Source organism: Littorina saxatilis, linkage group LG4 (genome assembly GCF_037325665.1).
Source record: "Littorina saxatilis isolate snail1 linkage group LG4, US_GU_Lsax_2.0, whole genome shotgun sequence".
In the NCBI taxonomy this organism is placed as follows: Eukaryota; Metazoa; Mollusca; class Gastropoda; order Littorinimorpha; family Littorinidae; genus Littorina; species Littorina saxatilis.
The window spans coordinates 15,884,308-15,905,162 of NC_090248.1; the positions used below are offsets into that span (position 1 = coordinate 15,884,308).

General features: G+C 41.0%; 1 protein-coding gene across 1 annotated transcript in view; it reads right to left on the reverse strand.

Annotated features, from left to right (window-relative positions):
• LOC138964077 (transcription factor cwo-like) overlaps positions 1–7,513 on the reverse strand; it is a 29,651-nt gene extending 22,138 nt beyond the window's left edge. Inside the window, exon 1 of the mRNA XM_070335967.1 lies at positions 7,300–7,513. Within this exon, the coding sequence (XP_070192068.1) occupies positions 7,300–7,370 (71 nt within the window). The 5' untranslated portion in view covers positions 7,371–7,513. The remainder of the gene's footprint in view (positions 1–7,299) is intronic.
• Positions 7,514–20,855: the final 13,342 nt, after the last annotated feature.

Sequence of the window (20,855 nt, forward strand, 5' to 3'; positions counted from 1 at the left end):
AGTACAGAATGTAGGATAAACAGAATACTACATGGCTTGCTGTGTGATACCAGATTTAAACTCGATCCTTGCTTTTTTAAATATTGAAAACGTCGCTTTTGCTTGCATTTACAGATTTTAATATACAAAACTGGTGTAAATCTGGTATTATAAAGCAAGCCGTGTCTTGCATAAAGCGACCCAACTGCATATTAGTCTTGCAGAAGACATCTTCTCTACCAAAGCCCTGTGTTGAACCACAGTGAAATGTTGACCACTTTTGCTGTTTCACTTCTTAAAAATTAGATCTCCTTGTTCGTGTGTTCTTTACTGGATCTACACATTAGTGTCAAAACACCTGTCCGGTCTTAGTAGTAAAACAATGGTCCTCCTCAGGACTAGATTTCTCTGTGATACGTCCCCCACAAGGGGACTTTGCTTTGAAATCGTGGTCCGAGGGGGTTCTGATGTTCCCAATAGGTTATCAGTGAAGGGATATTTCTCTCTCTTTTGCTCTGCTGAGATTTTTTAAATCTCAAAAGAAAGTCTCTGCTGACTTTCAGTTGTTTCTTTCACAACCTCTGATATAAAATATATAAACTCATATTCATTTGACAACTCTTGCCATTTCTACCACCCGACCACTATATACGGACAATACACATCATTAAAGATAGTAGACCTAAGGCGCCATTTTGGACAGTTTTTTGACGATTTGGACCTTAAAAAGTTCAAGGCACATTCGCTGTACTGAAATTTAGAAACACCTGCAATTCTTCTTCTTCTGCGTCCGTGGGCTGAAACTCCCATGTACACTCGTGTTTTTTGCACGAGTGGAATTTTGCGTGTATGACCGTTTTTTAACCCCGCCATTTAGGCAGCCATACGCCGTTTTCGGAGGAAGCATGCTGGGTATCTTCGTGTTTTTATAACCCACCGAACTCTGACATGGATTACAGGATCTTTTTTGTGCGCACTTGGTCTTGTGCTTGCGTGTACACACGGGGGTGTTCGGACACCGAGGAGAGTCTGCACACAAAGTTGACTCTGAGAAATAAATCTCTCGCCGAACGTGGGGACGAACTCACGCTGACAGCGGCCAACTCTGTATCTCCAGCGCCCTACCGACTGAGCTACATCCCCGCCCTAAACACCTGCAATGATAATTAAGCTCAAAACTGCTCTAAAACTATGTCAAATAATTAAATGATTAAAATGAATTGTAATCAGCGAGCGGCTTGCTTCGCCTAGCTCTTCTGTGTCAGGAGCCTGATTCTGTTCACCATCTTATTTTATTTAGTCCTTTAGATACTCATTCGTCAAACCTACAGCTAGTCTCGCATTCCAGGGGCGATGAGAGACAGTTCTCTTGTTCTAAGATATTATCACTTTAACAGAACACAACAACAAGAACTTGAGTCATCAAAAGCAACTTTCAGTTCATTTGTCCTCCTGAAACTAAAAGATTGATACTGAAAACCCAAGATTAGTCATCAATGAGACTAGCTAGGCTTAGCTAGCTGAAACCCGAAGAAAGAGATGGGTTGACCTGGTCTCCTCGAGGCATTGAAATTAATTTGCATAAAAGCAATTTTCTTTGAATTGAAGGGCAACTGTTAGGTTATGGCACTTCAAATCTGTTCGGCAGTGAGTTGTAACTGCAACTATACTGAAACGAAATAAGTTTGCATCTTTGGGCAAGCAAGTGCAGGCCGCTTGAAACTTACTTCCCTTCGACTTGTGACAAATAAGTGATTGTATGAATGGTTACTGAAGAATAAAGGCTGAACATAGCTTCGCCTCCTTCCTTCCTACATATAATATATATGTTCCTCTATCGGTGTGGTCACTCACAGGGTGTAAGAGAATGCTACATGGCTTTCTGTGTCATATATCAGATTTACACAAGTTGTTAGTTTTTTGGCTCACGTAAGTGTAGCCTATGCGATCGTAACTTTGTCTGTCTGTGCGTGCGTGTGTGTGTATGTCTGTGGTAGAAACTTTAACATTTGACTAAACACCGAAATACTCATTTTACCTGGTTATTATCCAAGCAACAGCTTCAAAGTATTGAAGCAATGATCAACATTTCGTCGGCACGTATGCAGTTAAAGTGTGTATCCAAAGAAAATGGGTGGTGGGTTGGTTTTTTTTTTTGGGGGGGGGGGGGGGGGGGGTAAAAACAGGTGACTGGTTTGTGTTGTGTGTGGTATGTAGACCAGGTCAGGGGTCAAGGTTAGGTCAGATCGCGTGAAGGATTGTGGTATCGATACAGTTCAACTCAACGAGCTGCAGTTCGCCGATTCGGGGAAGACGATTTCTCATTGTTCGGTTTCGTCGCTCCAGAAAAATAAATAAAGAAGATACCAAAGGAGATTTCCTACAGGTTGATCTGCACAGCGTGTTTCCAGTGTGTGCGCGAGGAAGCGCTGTCGAAAGTTGCTAGCGCAGTGTCGATCTCGGCAGGCGTGTCCCTGTTCTTTCTTTCTTTATTTGGTGTTTAACGTCGTTTTCAACCGTTCAAGATTATATCGCGACGGGGAAAGGGGGGGGGGGATGGGATAGAGCCACTTGTTAATTGTTTCTTGATCACAAAAGCACTAATCAAAAAATTGCTCCAGGGGCTTGCAACGTAGTACAATATATGACCTTACTGGGAGAATGCAAGTTTCCAGTACAAAGGACTTAACATTTCTTACATACTGCTTAACTAAAATCTTTACAAAAATAGACTATATTCCATACAAGAAACACTTAACAAGGGTAAAAGGAGAAACAGAATCCGTTAGTCGCCTCTTACGACATGCTGGGGAGCATCGGGTAAATTCTTCCCCCTAACCCGCGGGGGGTAGATCTAGATCTAGTGTCTCCCACTCTTGCACCGTGTCCCCTATGCTTACTGTGTGTGTATGTGTGACGGAGTGAATGAGTTTGTGTTACTGTTTGTCGATTTCTTACGGGAGCCTTGAAGGCTTCGCCTCTTGTTTTTTGGCTCACGTAAGTGTAGCCTATGCGATGCTAACTTTTGTCTGTCTGTGCGTGCGTGCGTGCGTATGTATGTCTGTAGTAGAAACTTTAACATTTGACTGAACACCAAAATACTAATTTTACCTGGTTATCATTTAAGCAACAGCTTCGAAGTATTGAAGCAATGATCAACATTTCGTCGGCACGTATGTAGTTAAAGTGTGTATCCAAAGAAAACGGGTGGTGGGGGGTTTTGGGGGGGTAAAAACAGCTGACTGGTTTGTATCGTGTGTGGTATGTAGACCAGGTCAGGGGTCAAGGTTAGGTCAGATCGCGTGAAGGATTGTGGTATAGATACAGTTATCACCGAGCTGCAGTTCGCCGATTCAGTCGGAGAAGACGATTTTACATTGTTCGGTTTCGTAGCTCCAGAAAAATAGATAAAGAAGATACCAAAGGAGATTTCCTACAGGTTAATCTGCACAGCGTGTTTCCAGTGTCTGCGCGAGGAAGCGCAGCGCTGTCGAAAGCGCAGCCGTGTCATCAGGCCATCTCAGGCAGTCGTGTAAGTAAGTAGGCTACAGACAGACAGATCTAGATCAAGTGTCTCGCACTCTTGCACCGTGTCACCTATGCCGACTGTGTGTGTGTATGTGTGACGGAGTGATTGAGTTTGTGTTACTGTTTGTTGATTTCTTACGTGAGCCTTGAAGGCTTCGCCTCTTGTTATATATGGGCAACTCCCAAAAGGTGCTCCCTGTCAGATGACATTTTTAAATATCCACACATAGTTTATTTGTGAGAAAATACCAATAAAGCTGCTTTCATTGTAATCTGAAATGTTTGAATGAAATGATATCAAAAGTTTGTACATGTAGCAAATACTAATGTATTACTATTTTTTATTGAATTTCAAACATAAATTTACCCCCAATTTTTGCTGTTTTTCCCCACTTTGTTTTGGTGTGATCAGAAAAGCTTACATTTGATAATAAAATAATTGTTTTCTTTTTATTTGAAGTAATGTAACGTGTTGAATAAAGATGCTTCTACGTCATGGAACACTCTTTTGTTTAAAAAAAATACATGTTAAAGTTATGAAATTAATACTTGAAAATGTACAGTTTCTTGTGACTCTTCACTCTTCACATCACACTCAGAAAACGTCCCTTTCCTTCTTTGGCCAAAGCAATCAAAATCAGGCAACCCAGAATGTCACTTCAGAACTACTCCTCGTAACAGGGTGTCACAGTCCGTGACAGAAAAGGGCTGCGTAGTATGTGATTTTTGCAAAGGAATTTAACACCCGTGTTACCTGTATTTGATTTGTGTGCGTGAGCGTAGGTGACAGGTGGGTGGAGTTCCCCGTGTTTTTGTGATTCACGTGTATTACGATTTTTGGTGTGAGGTGGGAAGGTGTTGAGGCATTGTCCTTGTTAGTTGGTCATCGCAGTTCACACCAGATTTTGGTCATAGCCGGATGTGGGTAAAAGGGGCTGTGTTTTCATAAGCCGTTGGGTGAGTGTAAAGTTTGCGTTTAGAAGACTAGGACAGTCTTTGTATACTTTGTTCGAAGGTAGTTCCATATTTGCCATATGCTATGGTTCGTACTGTTTAATTTGGTGGTGTTGACTTGTTTTTGTCAGTTCTTATTGAGTAGAGTATGGCTCGCCATTTTTGTTAGAGCCAAACTATGTTGTAAAAATTTTAACCTTTTTGAATGGAGTTTTTCCTTACTTTGGCTTTTATTATAATTGAAATTGCGGTATGAATGTAAGTAGGACTATTTTGTTAGTCATAAACGATTGAAACTTATGGAAACCGAGTTTCCTTTTCAGGCTTGTATTTGGGCCACTCCTGCACCCTCGGCCATGTCAACCTGGGAACTTGGAAACGCTGCGATGAGGCTTCAGGGGCGGATCAGTTCATTTTATGGGGGGGGTTTCCAAAAGTATATTGTGAAGATATGGGTGTGAAGGCGCGAAGCGCCGAGCTGACGGCGCAAAGCGCCTAGCTTGCTAGGGGGGTCCGGGGGCATGCACCCCCGGAAAATTTTGAAAAAAAGGATGCAAAATGGTGCAATCTGAGGATGATCATTACCAGTTTCAGGCAGCAGATTTTGTCACTGATTAATACCAAAAAAAAACACAATTTGTTTTGTTTTTTTGGCTGGGGGGGTTTCCGGAAACCCCAGAACCCCCCCCCCCCCCCCCCCTTGTCCGCCCCTGGGCTTATTGGAACACTGAGTGGGATCCGGAAGGAACTGGAAGGATCCAGCAAGTAGGGGGTTCTAGTCCCCTGCAGCGAGTACCGCTGCAGCGGAGCTGTTTGTGTGTTTAGAAAGTGTGTGTCACTTTGTGTGGCTCGTCGCCACGAGAACTCCCATCACATTGTCGTTGGACAATCATCGCACATTTCTTCTTCTCATCAAAAGGACGACGCGTTTCGACTTAGACTTCGGAGCGGATTCGAGAGAACTTCCTGTCTTTCAGACGGGTAACTATTCGGACATTTTGTGTTGGACATTGCTTTGTGAACTACGTCCACGGAATTGAGAGTTTTTGCATTTTTGTATTTGTATTCGTGAGTGAGAGGGTTTAGTTAAAGAGTGCGTTTTGGGAAGTAGAGTTTAGTGATAAAATGTTTTGTTAAATATTGTGATTAAAATTAAGTTGTTAAATTTGTGTTTGCCTAGGTCTGCACCTAGTATGGATGGTGGCACGTTTGCGTGAGCTTGTGTGCGTGACACAGGGGGTAGGATGGCAAGTCAATGGACACGATGATTTCATGATTAAAACAATTTTTTGTGTCTCACAAAATTCACGAGAAACAGCACTGCTGTTACTATATATTACTTTCGACGAGTTTCGTTTTCTAACGGCGAGAACGACATTTACATCAACCGCATAGTAGTCTGTGCCAAAAAACGACATCCGGGAAGACGAGCGAAATGGCAGCCAGGCGTCAAGTTCAATGTAGTGATCGTATCACACCAAAATTACATGTCACAAAAAACAGCACATCCTTGTAAATCCATTACTTTATCTAATTTACTGCTTCTTTTGATCTAAAATGTTTCTGATCAAGAAGTTAAACAAAACAAAAGCACACGACTGCGTGTAATAATGGCTCTGGATAATTTCAGATGTTTCTCGTTACAAGTCACAACACGTGACGCTATTGTCACAAGAAACATTTACATATGCTTTTTTTCCTCAACAAAGGGGTTTATGATTAGGATTTTTTTTTCTTTCTTATTAAGGTTCTTCACATTTCTTAATTTGGTGCTGCTTCGACTCCCTACGTTTGTGGATAAAGGATTTGGTTTTTTACAAAAAAACAGATGTTTAGCCAATGTTGATATCAAAGTTCACTCAAGCCTTTGTATCTTTTGCAGACAAATATGTTAATTCGAACAAAGTGGGATATTAAACAGTTTGATCAGGAAGAAGTTGTTATTTTTTGTGGAATGCATTGTTGCATAAGTGAAAAACTGTTTCCTGTGACATGACACATACATGATGAGAATTATCAAGGAACATGATCTGTGAGCACTTTATTTGGCTATGAATGCAAAGAGTCCATCAAATGTTTATATAAAACATGTTTTTTAATCTTGGTTTTTCATTTAAATGAACTAAATTCTAGCACTGAAAATGTTGTGCGTCACGAGAAACAGTTTTACAAGCAACACATCAAACACTAATTTCTCATTATGTCGACAACGTGTAGTCTTTTAAAAGAAAAATTTGAACAGTTCAATCATTAACCATAACAAAAATACAAAAGACATATTGAGAAACCCAAAATGAAAATTCAGTGTCCTCTAGGGCACCTTTTGGGAGTTGCCCATATAGGCCTATACATCCTGTGTGGTTTTTACATAAGATGGTGTTCGTTGTCATAAGCGTGTGGTATACTATGGCACCTTTAAAAGAAAACTACAACAGCATTCGAAGTGCAGTTAAAAACGCACACATCATCAGCTGCCCTGCGCCGACCTCAGTCAAACGCGGACTGCCATAAGCTTAGCACACGGAAGCTGTGCACTTTTTCCTCTCCTTCAAATGTTTCTATCTTCTTCTTCTTCTGTTTAGCAACCACGGTCATGAATTACCATTATCGTTGCATCGATAACCTATACACGCCCGATGATGTTTAACGCCCTCACACTAGTAAAACCATTTGGGGCATAAACACGCCCGAAGCAATAACACTACGCAATGCATCGGGAAACTGAAAAAGAAAAAGAAATACAAATACTGCATAAAGAAGGTTTGTACGTGTGCAATGGATCAGCGAACTGCCATTTGACATTACACGCTTAATTATCTGTTTTAATGCGCTACTTACGAATTTGCGATATCGTCATTCAGTGGTGTTCCAGCACTATCCTGTGCGATAAACGAGTCATCTGCATCCATCTGGGCCTAGGTGGGATGGCAAACAGAAGAAAATGAGAGTAAACTGTTGCATGTTGTCGACACTAGGTACCGTCGCACGTCCATGATGTCTCCTCTCTTGAACTGATGTGCATGTTGGACCTCACGTGTCAAACAGCAGAGTTCTCTGACGTCACGTGTGTTTACAGCAGTGCGGGATGTAGTCACGCGACAAGAAGCATGTATACGTCTATTTTTAGCTTTATCGATTGCGGGGAGGCCCTGCAAGGGTTGTATGTTACTATTCGTAGTAGTTACAGTTGCAATCATAATATACAAAATTATTCTATTTCATCCAAGGCAACATTTTTCGAAATGGGTTCTATTTTGTTATTTTGTGGTTACATATCAGCCAAACTAGGAAGACCGTAACACCAACCTCACATTCCGCTGTTGCGGCAAAGTGAAGTTGCGGCAGGTAGGCCTACAGCAGAAATTGTCCTCACGTGGACATCGTAAACTCACATGACGTCAACTGAACATGCGCATGCATGCACACGTGTGTGTCCTTCGGGTGCCGAACTGACACAACGAAGAACACATTGGTCCGGCTTCGTATCATACCGTGGCACGTTAGCACGTGGCGATTTCTACTGTGTAACTCAGAACTGACATTGTCTTTTGCAGCGGAGTTGCCACTTCAAATCGTAAATCAGTTTCCATCCTCCTTTTTACATGCGTAACTTGACCCTTCCGGCTCAGTCTGTCACCCAAAAACAAATCGACTGCCAACGTTCCAAGATTCTGAATTAAAAAAATAAAATGGTATAATTATGTTATGGGAACGTTTAATTATGACAAAACAAAGCGTTACATGCACATTCAGACTCAGGTCAGTCGGTCTTTCTTCCGGCATTGTGATTCAAAAACTTTAATATCATAATTTAGACACCCCTCGATCGGCTATCTGTGAGCCGCCGGTGTAACACGAGAAAATTACTCCCACCGTGGAGATTTTTACTCCGGACTGAGTAAACATTTCGTACGAAAAAGTTACTCCCTTTACGAAAAAAGCACTCGATCCCCCATTACACGAGAAAATTACTCCCCAAGACAGGTGAGTTCCGAGTAAATATTTCGTACAAAAATGTTACTCCCCTGACCCGAATAAATAACGAATAAATTACTTCACCCCAACACAAGCAATTTAACTTCCCATGCCAGGTGTACGAAATGTTTACTCCCTTGTCCCCTGTTAATTTTGGTGGTGGAAGGGGTGGAAGGAGGGTAGCGCGACATTCGTGTGCGCGATATCACTTCTGATTGGCATTATCCCTTCGCCCGCATCCCATTTTTGCGTACGAGATTTTTACTGGAAGTAAAAACAAGTCGCGTAAGGCGAAAATACAACATTTAGTCAAGTAGCTGTCGAACTCGCAGAATGAAACTGAACGCAATGCAACGCAGCAAGACCGTATACTCGTAGCATCGTCAGTCCACCGCTCATGGCAAAAGCAGTGAAATTGACAAGAAGAGCGGGGTAGTAGTTGCGCCGAGAAGGATAGCACGCTTTTCTGTACCTCTCTTCGTTTTTATATTTAGTCAAGTTTTGACTAAATATTTTAACATCGAGGGGGAATCGAAACGAGGGTCGTGGTGTATGTGCGTGCGTGTGTGCGTGCGTGCGTGTGTGCGTGCGTGCGTGTGTGTGTGTGTGTGTGTGTGTGTGTAGAGCGATTCAGACTAAACTACTGGACCGATCTTTATGAAATTTGACATGAGAGTTCCTGGGTATGAAATCCCCGAACGTTTTTTTCATTTTTTTGATAAATGTCTTTGATGACGTCATATCCGGCTTTTCGTGAAAGTTGAGGCGGCACTGTCACGCCCTCATTTTTCAACCAAATTGGTTGAAATTTTGGTCAAGTAATCTTCGACGAAGCCCGGGGTTCGGTATTGCATTTCAGCTTGGTGGCTTAAAAATTAATTAATGACTTTGGTAATTAAAAATCTGAAAATTGTAAAAAAAAATAAAAATTTATAAAACGATCCAAATTTACGTTTATCTTATTCTCCATCATTTGCTGATTCCAAAAACATATAAATATGTTATATTCGGATTAAAAACAAGCTCTGAAAATTAAATATATAAAAATTATTATCAAAATTAAATTGTCCAAATCAATTTAAAAACACTTTCATCTTATTCCTTGTCGGTTCCTGATTCCAAAAACATATAGATATGATATGTTTGGATTAAAAACACGCTCAGAAAGTTAAAACAAAGAGAGGTACAGAAAAGCGTGCTATCCTTCTTAGCGCAACTACTACCCCGCTCTTCTTGTCAATTTCACTGCCTTTGCCATGAGCGGTGGACTGACGACTCGGATGCTACGAGTATACGGTCTTGCTGAACAATGGCATTGCGTTCAGTTTCATTCTGTGAGTTCGACAGCTACTTGACTAAATATTGTATTTTCGCCTTACGCGACTTGTTAACTTTCTGAGCGTGTTTTCAATCCAAACATATCATATCTATATGTTTTTGGAATCAGGAACCGACAAGGAATAAGATGAAAGTGTTTTTAAATTGATTTGGAAAATTTAATTTTGATCATAATTTTTATATTTTTAATTTTCAGAGCTTGTTTTTAATCCAAATATATTTTATTTATATGTTTTGGGAATCAGAAAATGATGGAGAATAAGATGAACGTAAATTTGGATCGTTTTATAAAAAAAATAATTTTTTTACAATTTTCAGATTTTTAATGACCAAAGTCATTAATTAATTTTTAAGCCACCAAGCTGAAATGCAATACCGAAGTCCGGGCTTTGTCGGAGATTACTTGACCAAAATTTCAACCAATTTGGTTGAAAAATGAGAGCGTGACAGTGCCGCCTCAACTTTCACGAAAAGCCGGATATGACGTCATCAAAGACATTTATCAAAAAAATGAGAAAAAAAGTCTGAGGATATCATACCCAGGAACTCTCATGTCAAATTTCATAAAGATCGGTCCAGTAGTTTAGTCTGAATCGCTCTACACACACACAGACAGACAGACAGACAGACAGACAGACAGACTCACATACACCACGACCCTCGTCTCGATTCCCGGGCCCCCTCTATGTTAAAACATTTAGTCAAAACTTGACTAAATGTAAAAATGGGGAGTAAAAATTTCGTGGAGGGAGTAATTTTTTCGTGCCTTGGGGAGTTCTTTTCTCGTACGAAAAGTGTACTCGGAGTAAGAATTTCGTACGAAATATTTACTCCGGAGTAATTTTTTTGTGGAGTAAAAATTTCGTGTTACACCGGGAAGTCTTTCATTATCTGATGTGCCAGAAGAGCATTTCAAAGGCTTGTGGCGGCCGGGTGTGCTTATGAAAGCAAACTGGTAGGCCCTACTCCAGGGCCGGACCAAATGAGTTGTAAGGGGGGGTTCCTCCTTTTTTGGGGGGGCAAATCAGCGAAGTGGCGAAGCCACAAGCGCGCGCCTGCAGAACTAGGGGGGTCCGGGGGCATGCTTCCCCGGAAAATTTTTGAAAAACGGTTAAAATCTGTGCAATCTGGTGCATTCTGGGCCTTGTTTTGAGGGTTAAGAGCAGCATTGTTTTGGTGCTAAAACTAGTAAAAGTCAAAGCAAGGTACATGCTTTTTCCAGGGGTGGGGTTCCGGAACCCCTGGAACCCCCCCCCGGGTCCGGCCCTGGCACCGGCGCGCAGGATGTGGACGCTAAAACTGTCTTTTTGATTGGAATCTTTGAGGGAAGAAGACGTGTATTTTGTGCGTGTTTCCTTGACGCCTTGTGTGACATGTCTGTCACGGGCTGAAAGCTTTTCGGGATGTGAGAATTCTTTTGCTGGTAGGTTAATACAATTTTCTTTCTGTAAATGGGTAAGCAGTGAGAAGAATAGTATGCTGCTTGGGGAAAGGATTTATTTGAATGTTCAAGTAGATTGTTTTGTGAGTTGGAATGTTTGGGAAGACTTTTGTTTGATTGAATGCTTTAGAAAACCGTTGTTTGAGAGAACGGTATTGTAGGCATGTTATTTGGTAGGAATGATGTGTTTTGTTGTTCGAGTTAGCTTGTGGTATTTGAAATTGTTTGAGTTTGTTTACGTATGCTTACGGCGTGCATTCTGTGGTTTGCAGGATGTCGGAGCGTGCGACGGGGTTCTTTTTTAGTGAGGCGTAGATTTGTTTTCGTAGACTAGATTTCGTTAGAGGGGAGCAGTTAGTTTTAGTGGAGGGATTTTGGTCAGGTTTTGTTAGAGTTTTTGTAGATTTGGTTTTTTTTGAAGAATTGTTTTTAGGTTGGTTTTTTTTAGATTTCGTTTGTTTTAGATTAGAGTCTCATTGTGGTTTTTTGGATTAAAGTTGAGAGTGAGGATTTAGAGTAGAGTGTAGTTTGGGGGAAGGATTTAGTGTGTTTTTAAAGGGTAGCTTTAGAGGGAGAATTTAGAATGTAGTTTTAGAGTGAAGAGTTGAGAGCGTTGTTTTTGGCTCACGTAAGTGTAGCCTATGCGATGATAAACTTTGTCTGTCTGTGCGTGCGTGCGTGCGTGCGTATGTATGTGTGTATGTCTGTGGTAGAAACTTTAACATTTCCGAGTCTATGGATTACGTCAGTCTCGGTCAAAAGTGTTCGACGTGTGTGATAGAAACTATTTGAAGACGTCACATTATGACGTAAGAGGGTTAGACGTCACGCAAAGGAATTACTGAAAGTCTCGGTCATTGTTATTGTGAGCGGGCCGAGACTTCTTGGCAGATCCAGGGTCTCGCTTTCTTGCATATAGTTTCACCTATGCTTACTGTGTGTGTGTGTGTGTGTGTGTATCACGGTGCGCACGCCGTGTGTGTGTGCGTGTGTGTGTGTGTGTGTGTGTGTGTGTGTGACGGAGTGATTGAGTTTGTGTTACTGTTTGTCGATTTCTTACGTGAGCCTTGAAGGCTTCGCCTCTTGTTTTGGAGTTGTTTAGTCCTATAGTAATACATTGAAAGTTTTGTATTTGAAAGTAAACCCCCGTTATCCCACACATTCCCCATTTCATCGTATGGAATAAAAGAACCTGGTAATATAACTTGTGTCGTTTGCTTGAGTGTTTGAGCTCGGTAAGAAAGAGTAAAGTAAATTGGCACTCGGTTACATTTGGCGCTGCGGAGCAAGGGTGGGGTAGGGGGTGTTACTGTTAGGGCTATAGGATTAGTGCAGGTTAGGGGACCCCGTCGCACAGGGAGAGGATGGCAGGCATGCAGTCCGGACGCGGGCTGGTGTGGAGGAGACAGGCGTGTGAGAAGTTGGAGGGAGTCCGGGCGTGACGTTGACGGATGCGGCTTTGTTGTCAACATTGCCTTTTGGTTTGTTGATCCGTGGAAGAAAGGATTGCGGTGATGAACGTTTCTTTTTACTCTGTTAGTCCACAGAAGGACTTCAGTGATTAACATTTCTTCGGACGTTTGTGAAAGACTGTTTGCACACCGTGCAAAGAGACAGAGTTGGGGAGTGGACCATCCCTGGAAGAGTGTGTTTGACTATGTTGTGTTGATTTGATATTATGACGGACATGTGTAGTATGTTTGATTATGCTACATGGATGTGATGTGATTACTAACACTTGTGGTTGTATGTATGGGTGTTAGTGTGGTTTTTGTTGCAAGCCGTGTGCTTGGGGCGTGAGTTATGCGCTTGCCGGTTAATTTGTTTCAAGGATCGAAACATGGTGAACAACATTTTCATGTTGAAATACCGACATATCAGACATATCAAACATATTGAACATATTGGAAGGGAAAAGGATGGTGAAGGAAGGAAGGAAGGATTATGAAGGAAGGAAGGATAGTGAAGGAAGGAAGGGAGGATTGTGAAGGAAGGAAGGAAGGATTGTGAAGGAAGGAAGGAAGGAAGGAAGGATTGTGAAGGAAGGAAGGAAGGAAGGATTGTGAAGGAAGGAAGGATTGTGAAGGAAGGAAGGATAGTGAAGGAAGGAAGGAGAGTGATGGTGAAGAAGAGAAGGATATATATTATATTAAATTTGATATGTTGTAGACAGGGTGCTGGGACGCATTCAGACTTGTATCATTTACCACAAGGACGCCTAGTTGGTGGTGGTATTTGACGGGTTTTATGCTGTCTCTAGTTGACAGATTACTCCAATAGATGGGGTAGGGTGTAGCTAAATTTTACAAGTTCTACGTTGTTTCTAGTCAATAGACTACTCAAACATATTGAGTGGGGTGTGACTAGATTTTAGATTTTGTATTCTTGAGATTAGTTGGTCACTGAACTTTAATTTGTTTGTGAATGGCGTCTCCAGCCTCGTACGCCTCAGGAGCAAGGTATGCTACCTGTAAGGGCTTAGATGACCTTTTTCTTCCTTTTTACATTTAGTCAAGTTTTGACTAAATGTTTTAACGTAGAGGGGGGAATCGAGACGAGGGTCGTGGTGTATGTGCGTGTGTGTGTGTGTGTGTGTGTGTGTGTGTGTGTCTGTCTGTGTGTGTGTGTAGAGCGATTCAGACTAAACTACTGGACCGATCTTTATGAAATTTGACATGAGAGTTCCTGGGTATGATATCCCCATACGTTTTTTTCATTTTTTTGATAAATGTCTTTGATGACGTCATATCCGGCTTTTCGTGAAAGTTGAGGCGGCACTGTCACGCCCTCATTTTTCAACCAAATTGGTTGAAATTTTTGTCAAGTAATGTTCGACGAAGCCCGGACTTCGGTATTGCATTTCAGCTTGGTGGCTTAAAAATTAGTTAATGACTTTGGTCATTAAAAATCTGAAAATTGTAAAAAAAAAAAAATTTTTTTTTAAAACGATCCAAATTTACATTCATCTTATTCTCCATCATTTGCTGATTCCAAAAACATATAAATATGTTATATTTGGATTAAAAACACGCTCTGAAAATTAAATATATAAAAATTAATATGAAAATTAAATTTTCGAAATCAATTTAAAAACACTTTCATCTTATTCCTTGTCGGTTCCTGATTCCAAAAACATATAGATATGATATGTTTGGATTAAAAACACGCTCAGAAAGTTAAAACAAAGAGAGGTACAGAAAAGCGTGCTATCCTTCTGAGCGCAACTGCTACCCCGCTCTTCTTGTCAATTTCACTGTCTTTGCCGTGAGCGGGTGACTGACGATGCTACGAGTATGCGGTCTTGCTGCGTTGCATTGCGTTCAGTTTCATTCTGTGAGTTCGACAGCTACTTGACTAAATGTTGTATTTTCGCCTTACGCGACTTGTTGCTCTCTGCTATCGTTTGGTTTGTCTTTACTGTCTTCTCCGCTCCCACTTTCTAATTCTCTTGGCTGCACTTTTTAGGGATTCTTTGGTTTGATCATGGCGTCTCCAGCCTCGTACGCCTCAGGAGCAAAGTATGCTACCTGTAAGGAATTAGATGACCTTTTTCTTCCTTTTTGCTCTCTGCTATCGTTTGGTTTGTCTTTACTGTCTTCTCTGCTCCCACTTTCTAATTCTCTTGGCTGCACTTTTTAGGGATTCTTTGGTTTGAATATGGCGTCTCCAGCCTCGTACGCCTCAGGAGCAAAGTATGCTACCTGTAAGGAATTAGATTACCTTTTTCTACCTTTTTGCTCTCTGCTATCATTTGGTTTGTCTTTACTGTCTTCTCCGCTCTCGCTTTTACTGTCTCCTCTGTTCTCACTTTCTATTTTTCTTGGTGGTATTTTTTAGAATTTTTGAGTTCTAGCACTGACTGATGTCTTTGTTCGAAGACAGTGTGTATACTGGTTTTGTTTATTAGAATTAATATTAGTGGATTTTTGAAATAGATTCTGAAGGATTGTATGGTTGCCTATGAATACTCCTGTTGAATAGTTTAATTGTGATGAGTGACATTAGGTTATTGCTGATTTTTGGCTCACGTAAGTGTAGCCTATGCGATGATAAACTTTGTCTGTCTGTGCGTGCGTGCGTGCGTGTGTGTGTGTGTGTGTGTGTGTGTGTGATAGAAACTTTAACATTTCCGAGTCTATGGATAAAGCTCGCATAAGAAGATTACGTCTCGGTCAAAAGTGTTTGACGTGTGTGATAGAAACTATTTGAAGACGTCACATTATGACGTAAGAGGGTTAGACGTCACGCAAAGGAATTACTGAAAGTCTCGGTCATTGTTATTGTGAGCGGGCCGAGACTAGTTGGCAGATCCAGGGTCTCGCTTTCTTGCACAGTTTCACCTATAGATGCTTACTGTGTGTGTGTGTGTGTGTGTGTGTGTGTGTGTATGTGTGTGTGTGTGTGTGTGTGTGTATGTGTGACGGAGTGATTGAGTTTGTGTTGCTGTTTGTCGATTTCTTACGTGAGCCTTGAAGGCTTCGCCTCTTGTTAACTAAAGGTTTGATATTCTGGGTGAGTTTTAAGGACTTCCAGTTTTTTCATTGCCTTGGCAAGTGGTCATTTTGTTAGTTGATTAGAAGATTGTGTTGCCAAGTACAGTTGGGATACAAAGAGGGGACATGCATTGATAAATCGTAAAGGTTGTCAGTATTTTGTTCTGATGTATGCTCAAGAGAGATCAGATGCTTTGATAAATCGTAAAGATTGTCAACATTTTGTTCTGATGTATGCTCAAGAGAGATAAAATATTTGATAAGTCGTAAAGATTATCATTATTGGTTATCTGGCAAGTGGTGAACATAATTCTTTGTAAAGTGAACCATGGAACTGCCTCTGTTAAAGATGAGTTGTGATTTTTTGTCAACTTGTGTGAGTTGGATGTCGACAGGAGATAGGATTATTGGCACTGGAAGGATTATGTGAAATTTGTATTTCAGAAGAGATAGGATTATTGGCACTGGAAGGATTATGTGAAATTTGTATTTTAGAACCTATTAGTTTTAGAGAAATATTGTTATAGTCAGTTGATGGTTGTTTTTGTGTGAAAGTTTTTGAAATGATTTGAGGATGGAGAATATTATGTTCTTGGGAGGTTAAATATTTTTTTTGAATTTTTCTGATTCTGGCATGTCGCCAGGAGACGACAGCCTAAGTTGGGGAGGATGTGAGCTTGGGAACGACAGTTACGGTACACATGCACTTTTGTGCATCCGTGTGAACTCGTGGTATCTCTGTGCTATCGAGGATTCAAACCTGTACTATCGGGGATCCATTAAGGTTTCCGAGACTGTGTTTCGTTTCTATTGAATTGGTCTCGCGGAAGAGCCGATTCTAAAATTTGCATAGGTAAAACGATCGCTTTTTTGGTACAAGCCTCTGGAGTAAATTTTGTGATTAATGTTTTTGTGAACAAGAAACAATTGACAGGTGGCTTTATTCCATCTCCCTTTTTCCTCCGCCGCGATGTAAATTTGAATAGTTGAAGGTGACGTTAGACACTAACTAAAGAAAGTGGGGCTGCCCGACACCCCTCGAGTTGAATATGTGTTAATCTTGTGACACCGGCGCGCAGGATGTGGACGCTAAAACTGTCTTTTTGATTGGAATCTTTGAGGGAAGAAGACGTGTATTTTGTGCGTGTTTCCTTGACGCCTTGTGTGACATGTCTGTCACGGGCTGAAATCTTTTCGGGATGTGAGAATTCTTTTGCTGGTAGCTAGGTTAATACAATTTTCTTTCTGTAAATGGGTAAGCAGTGAAAAGAATAGTATGCTGCTTGGGGAAAGGATTTATTTGAATGTTCAAGTAGATTGTTTTGTGAGTTGGAATGTTTGGAAAGACTTTTGTTTGATTGAATGCTTAAATAAAAAGAAAACCGTTGTTTGAGAGAACGGTATTGTAGGCATGTTATTTGGTAGGAATGATGTGTTTTGTTGTTTAACGAGTTAGCTTGTGGTATTTGAAATTGTTGATTTGTTTACGTATGCTTACGGCGTGCATTCTGTGGTTTGCAGGATGTCGGAGCGTGCGACGGGGTTCTTTTTTAGTGAGGCGTAGATTTGTTTTCGTAGACTAGATTTCGTTAGAGGGGAGCAGTTAGTTTTAGTGGAGGGATTTTGGTCAGGTTTTGTTAGAGTTTTTGTAGATTTGGTTTTTTTTGAAGAATTGTTTTTAGGTTGGTTTTTTTTTAGATTTCGTTTGTTTTAGATTAGAGTCTCATTGTGGTTTTTTGGATTAAAGTTGAGAGTGAGGATTTAGAGTAGAGTGTAGTTTGGGGGAAGGATTTAGTGTGTTTTTAAAGGGTAGCTTTAGAGGGAGAATTTAGAATGTAGTTTAGAGTGAAGAGTTGAGAGCATTGTTTTTTTGGAGTTGTTTAGTCCTATAGTAATACATTGAAAGTTTTGTATTTGAAAGTAAACCCCCGTTATCCCACACATTCCCCATTTCATCGTATGGAATAAAAGAACCTGGTAATATAACTTGTGTCGTTTGCTTGAGTGTTTGAGCTCGGTAAGAAAGAGTAAAGTAAATTGGCACTCGGTTACATTAGTAAGGCGCCGGGCAACCTTTACCCTTATCAGGTGTGACGGTGACGAACTCCATGTGTAGAATGTCATCGTTGGTGTGTGACCGCCAGACTAGAGAGAGAGAGAGAGAGAGAGAGAGAGAGAGAGAGAGAGAGAGAGAGAGAGAGAGAGAGAGAGAGAGAGAGAGAGAGAGAGAGAGATGCTGCAGAAAACTCAACCGCTAGCCAGAACGGATTGACAGGTGCATTTAATCTCTAAACCTCTTAATTGACACCGAATCATTGGTCATTGACCGAGAATGAGAAAGAAAGAGATATTTATATATATATATAGAGAGAGAGAGAGAGAGGGAGAGAGAAAGAGAGAGCGAGATATAGAGACTGAGTGAGAGAGAGAGACTGAGAGAGAGAGAGAGAGAAATGCTCCGGAATATAAAGAAAGAGAGGGCGAGACAGACAGAAAGAGAGAGAGAGAGAGGAGTGCAGAAAAGAGAGAGGGTGACAAAAAAGAGAGAGAGAGAGAAAGAAAGAGGCAATTGATGCAGAAAATCAATGGTCATTGACTGCCTAATAAAAAACTCACTCAGTGGTAGCAGATTGTTCATAATTATGACGTAAATACATTTTACTCCAAATAATTTGATATTCTTTTGCATTTAAAACGAGATCTGTGTTTATAAAAGTATATGAGACATATTGTTGTATACTACTTGTCAAATTCTGTTTTGAAAACTGATGAGGTTTGCATGAGTATCTGTTTGAGCAAGGCATAATTTGTCGCCAATCGGAAATTCGGAAATTCCCATCCACGCACACCCGGTAGGTCAAAGATGTTTTAAAGCCCAGACATACGCGTTGACGTACAGTCGTACACGTTCACTTTAAGTTGAAAACGTCTTTGAAAACAACTGAAACGAATTAAAAATATATATTATCTGACTAGTGTACACACCCATGCTTTGTAAAAGCACCCATTATGCTTCGCAGGTGAATAAAGGTCTCAAAAGTCAGTCTCATTAGCACATTTCTTCGACGTCAAGTGTTACGTTGAGACGCGCATCCTCATTTTAAACCCTTTGAAAAAAAAGTTCCCTTGCTGGGCGCGCATAAAGGCGTGTAAAGCTATAATATCTCAAGTTTGACTAACGTTACCGGGAACCTAATTTTTTGCACACACCCGAGGCCCCACGATTTCAAGCTAATCAAATTTGAGCTCAATTGACCCCAGAGTACCAGAGATACAAGTCTAAACTGTCGTGGGACAAACCAACAACATCCAAACCAGGGGCGGATTAGGGGGGTGGTTACAGGGGTTCCGGACCCCCCCCCCCCCCCCTCGGCTGTAAAAAAAACAACAAGTCGCGTAAGGCGAAAATACAATATTTAGTCAAGTAGCTGTCGAACTCACAGAATGAAACGCAATGCCATTTTACTCGTAGCATCGTCAGGCCACCGCTCATGGCAAAGGCAGTGAAATTGACAAGAAGAGCGGGGTAGTAGTTGCGCTAAGAAGGATAGCACGCTTTTCTGTACCTCTCTTTGTTTTAACTTTCTGAGCGTGTTTTTAATCCAAACATATCATATCTATATGTTTTTGGAATCAGGAACCGACAGGGAATAAGATGAAAGTGTTTTTAAATTGATTTCGACAATTTAATTTTGATAATAATTTTTATATATTTAATTTTCAGAGCTTGTTTTTTATCCAAATATAACATATTTATATGTTTTTGGAATCAGCAAATGATGGAGAATAAGATAAACGTAAATTTGGATCGTTTTATAAATTTTTATTTTTTTTTACAATTTTCAGATTTTTAATGACCAAAGTCATTAATTAATTTTTAAGCCACCAAGCTGAAATGCAATACCGAACCCCGGGCTTCGTCGAAAATTACTTGACCAAAATTTCAACCAATTTGGTTGAAAAATGAGGGCGTGACAGTGCCGCCTCAACTTTCACGAAAAGCCGGATATGACGTCATCAAAGACATTTATCAAAAAAATGAAAAAAACGTATGGGGATTTCATACCCAGGAACTCTCATGTCAAATTTCATAAAGATCGGTCCAGTAGTTTAGTCTGAATCGCTCTACACACACACACACACACACACACACACACACAGACACACGCACATACACCACGACCCTCGTTTCGATTCCCCCTCGATGTTAAAATATTTAGTCAAAACTTGACTAAATATAAAAACAAAAAAACCGTGAATTATGTTGTTTCTGTCTGTAAAGCCGGGGGAAGAGTTAATTGTTTAATCAGTATCATTTTTGTACAGTTTTAACTGCCACTCCTATGCGACACAGGGCCGGACTACCGGGGGGGGGGGGGGGGGGTATGGGGGTTGCGCAACCCCCCCCCTAGCCTAAACATGTACCTCACTTATTTAAAACATTTTTTATTATTGATTATTTTATGCCGTTTCATGCCAGGAGCGACCATTTCCCTATCTCAGAATATGACCTACCCATCAGCTTCAGGGGGCTTTGCCCCCTGACCCGCCAGGGGGAACATCCCCCTGGACCACCACTGGCAACCCCACCCCCCTCCTCTTAGCCTAGTCCGGCCCTGCGACATGTCTTTCTTCTAACCATACTATATGATGTTGGGAGCAGATATCATGGAAGATAAATTGCCATTATTTAATACTAACTTTAAAAGAAATAATGAGTGGCTGCTGACACCAGTTGCATTGATCATGTTTAAAATCAAGGATAAGCCACATATTGTTTATAAGATAGCTACATTTTTCAACTTCAGGGGGGCTTTGCCCTCCAGACCCCCCAACGGGGCGTGCCACGGTACCCCACCTCTACCGACCCCAAGACCCCAGGTTGTAACCCCCCCCCCCCTCCCCCCTCGGGCTTAACTGCTCCGCCCCTGCAAACGTGACATCCAAACAGACAGAGTGAAACCGTCCTAGTAGCCGCTTTTTTTATATAAAGGCGGCTAAACTAAGAAGGTCCATTTAAAAGCGGACAAACACTGAAGGAGGACTTTTAATATTAATTTTACTACTACTACTTGAAGGTCAGAGTCCATTTTGTGAGATACCGGTGACTGCCGGTGTAACACGAAATTTTTACTCCACGAAAAATT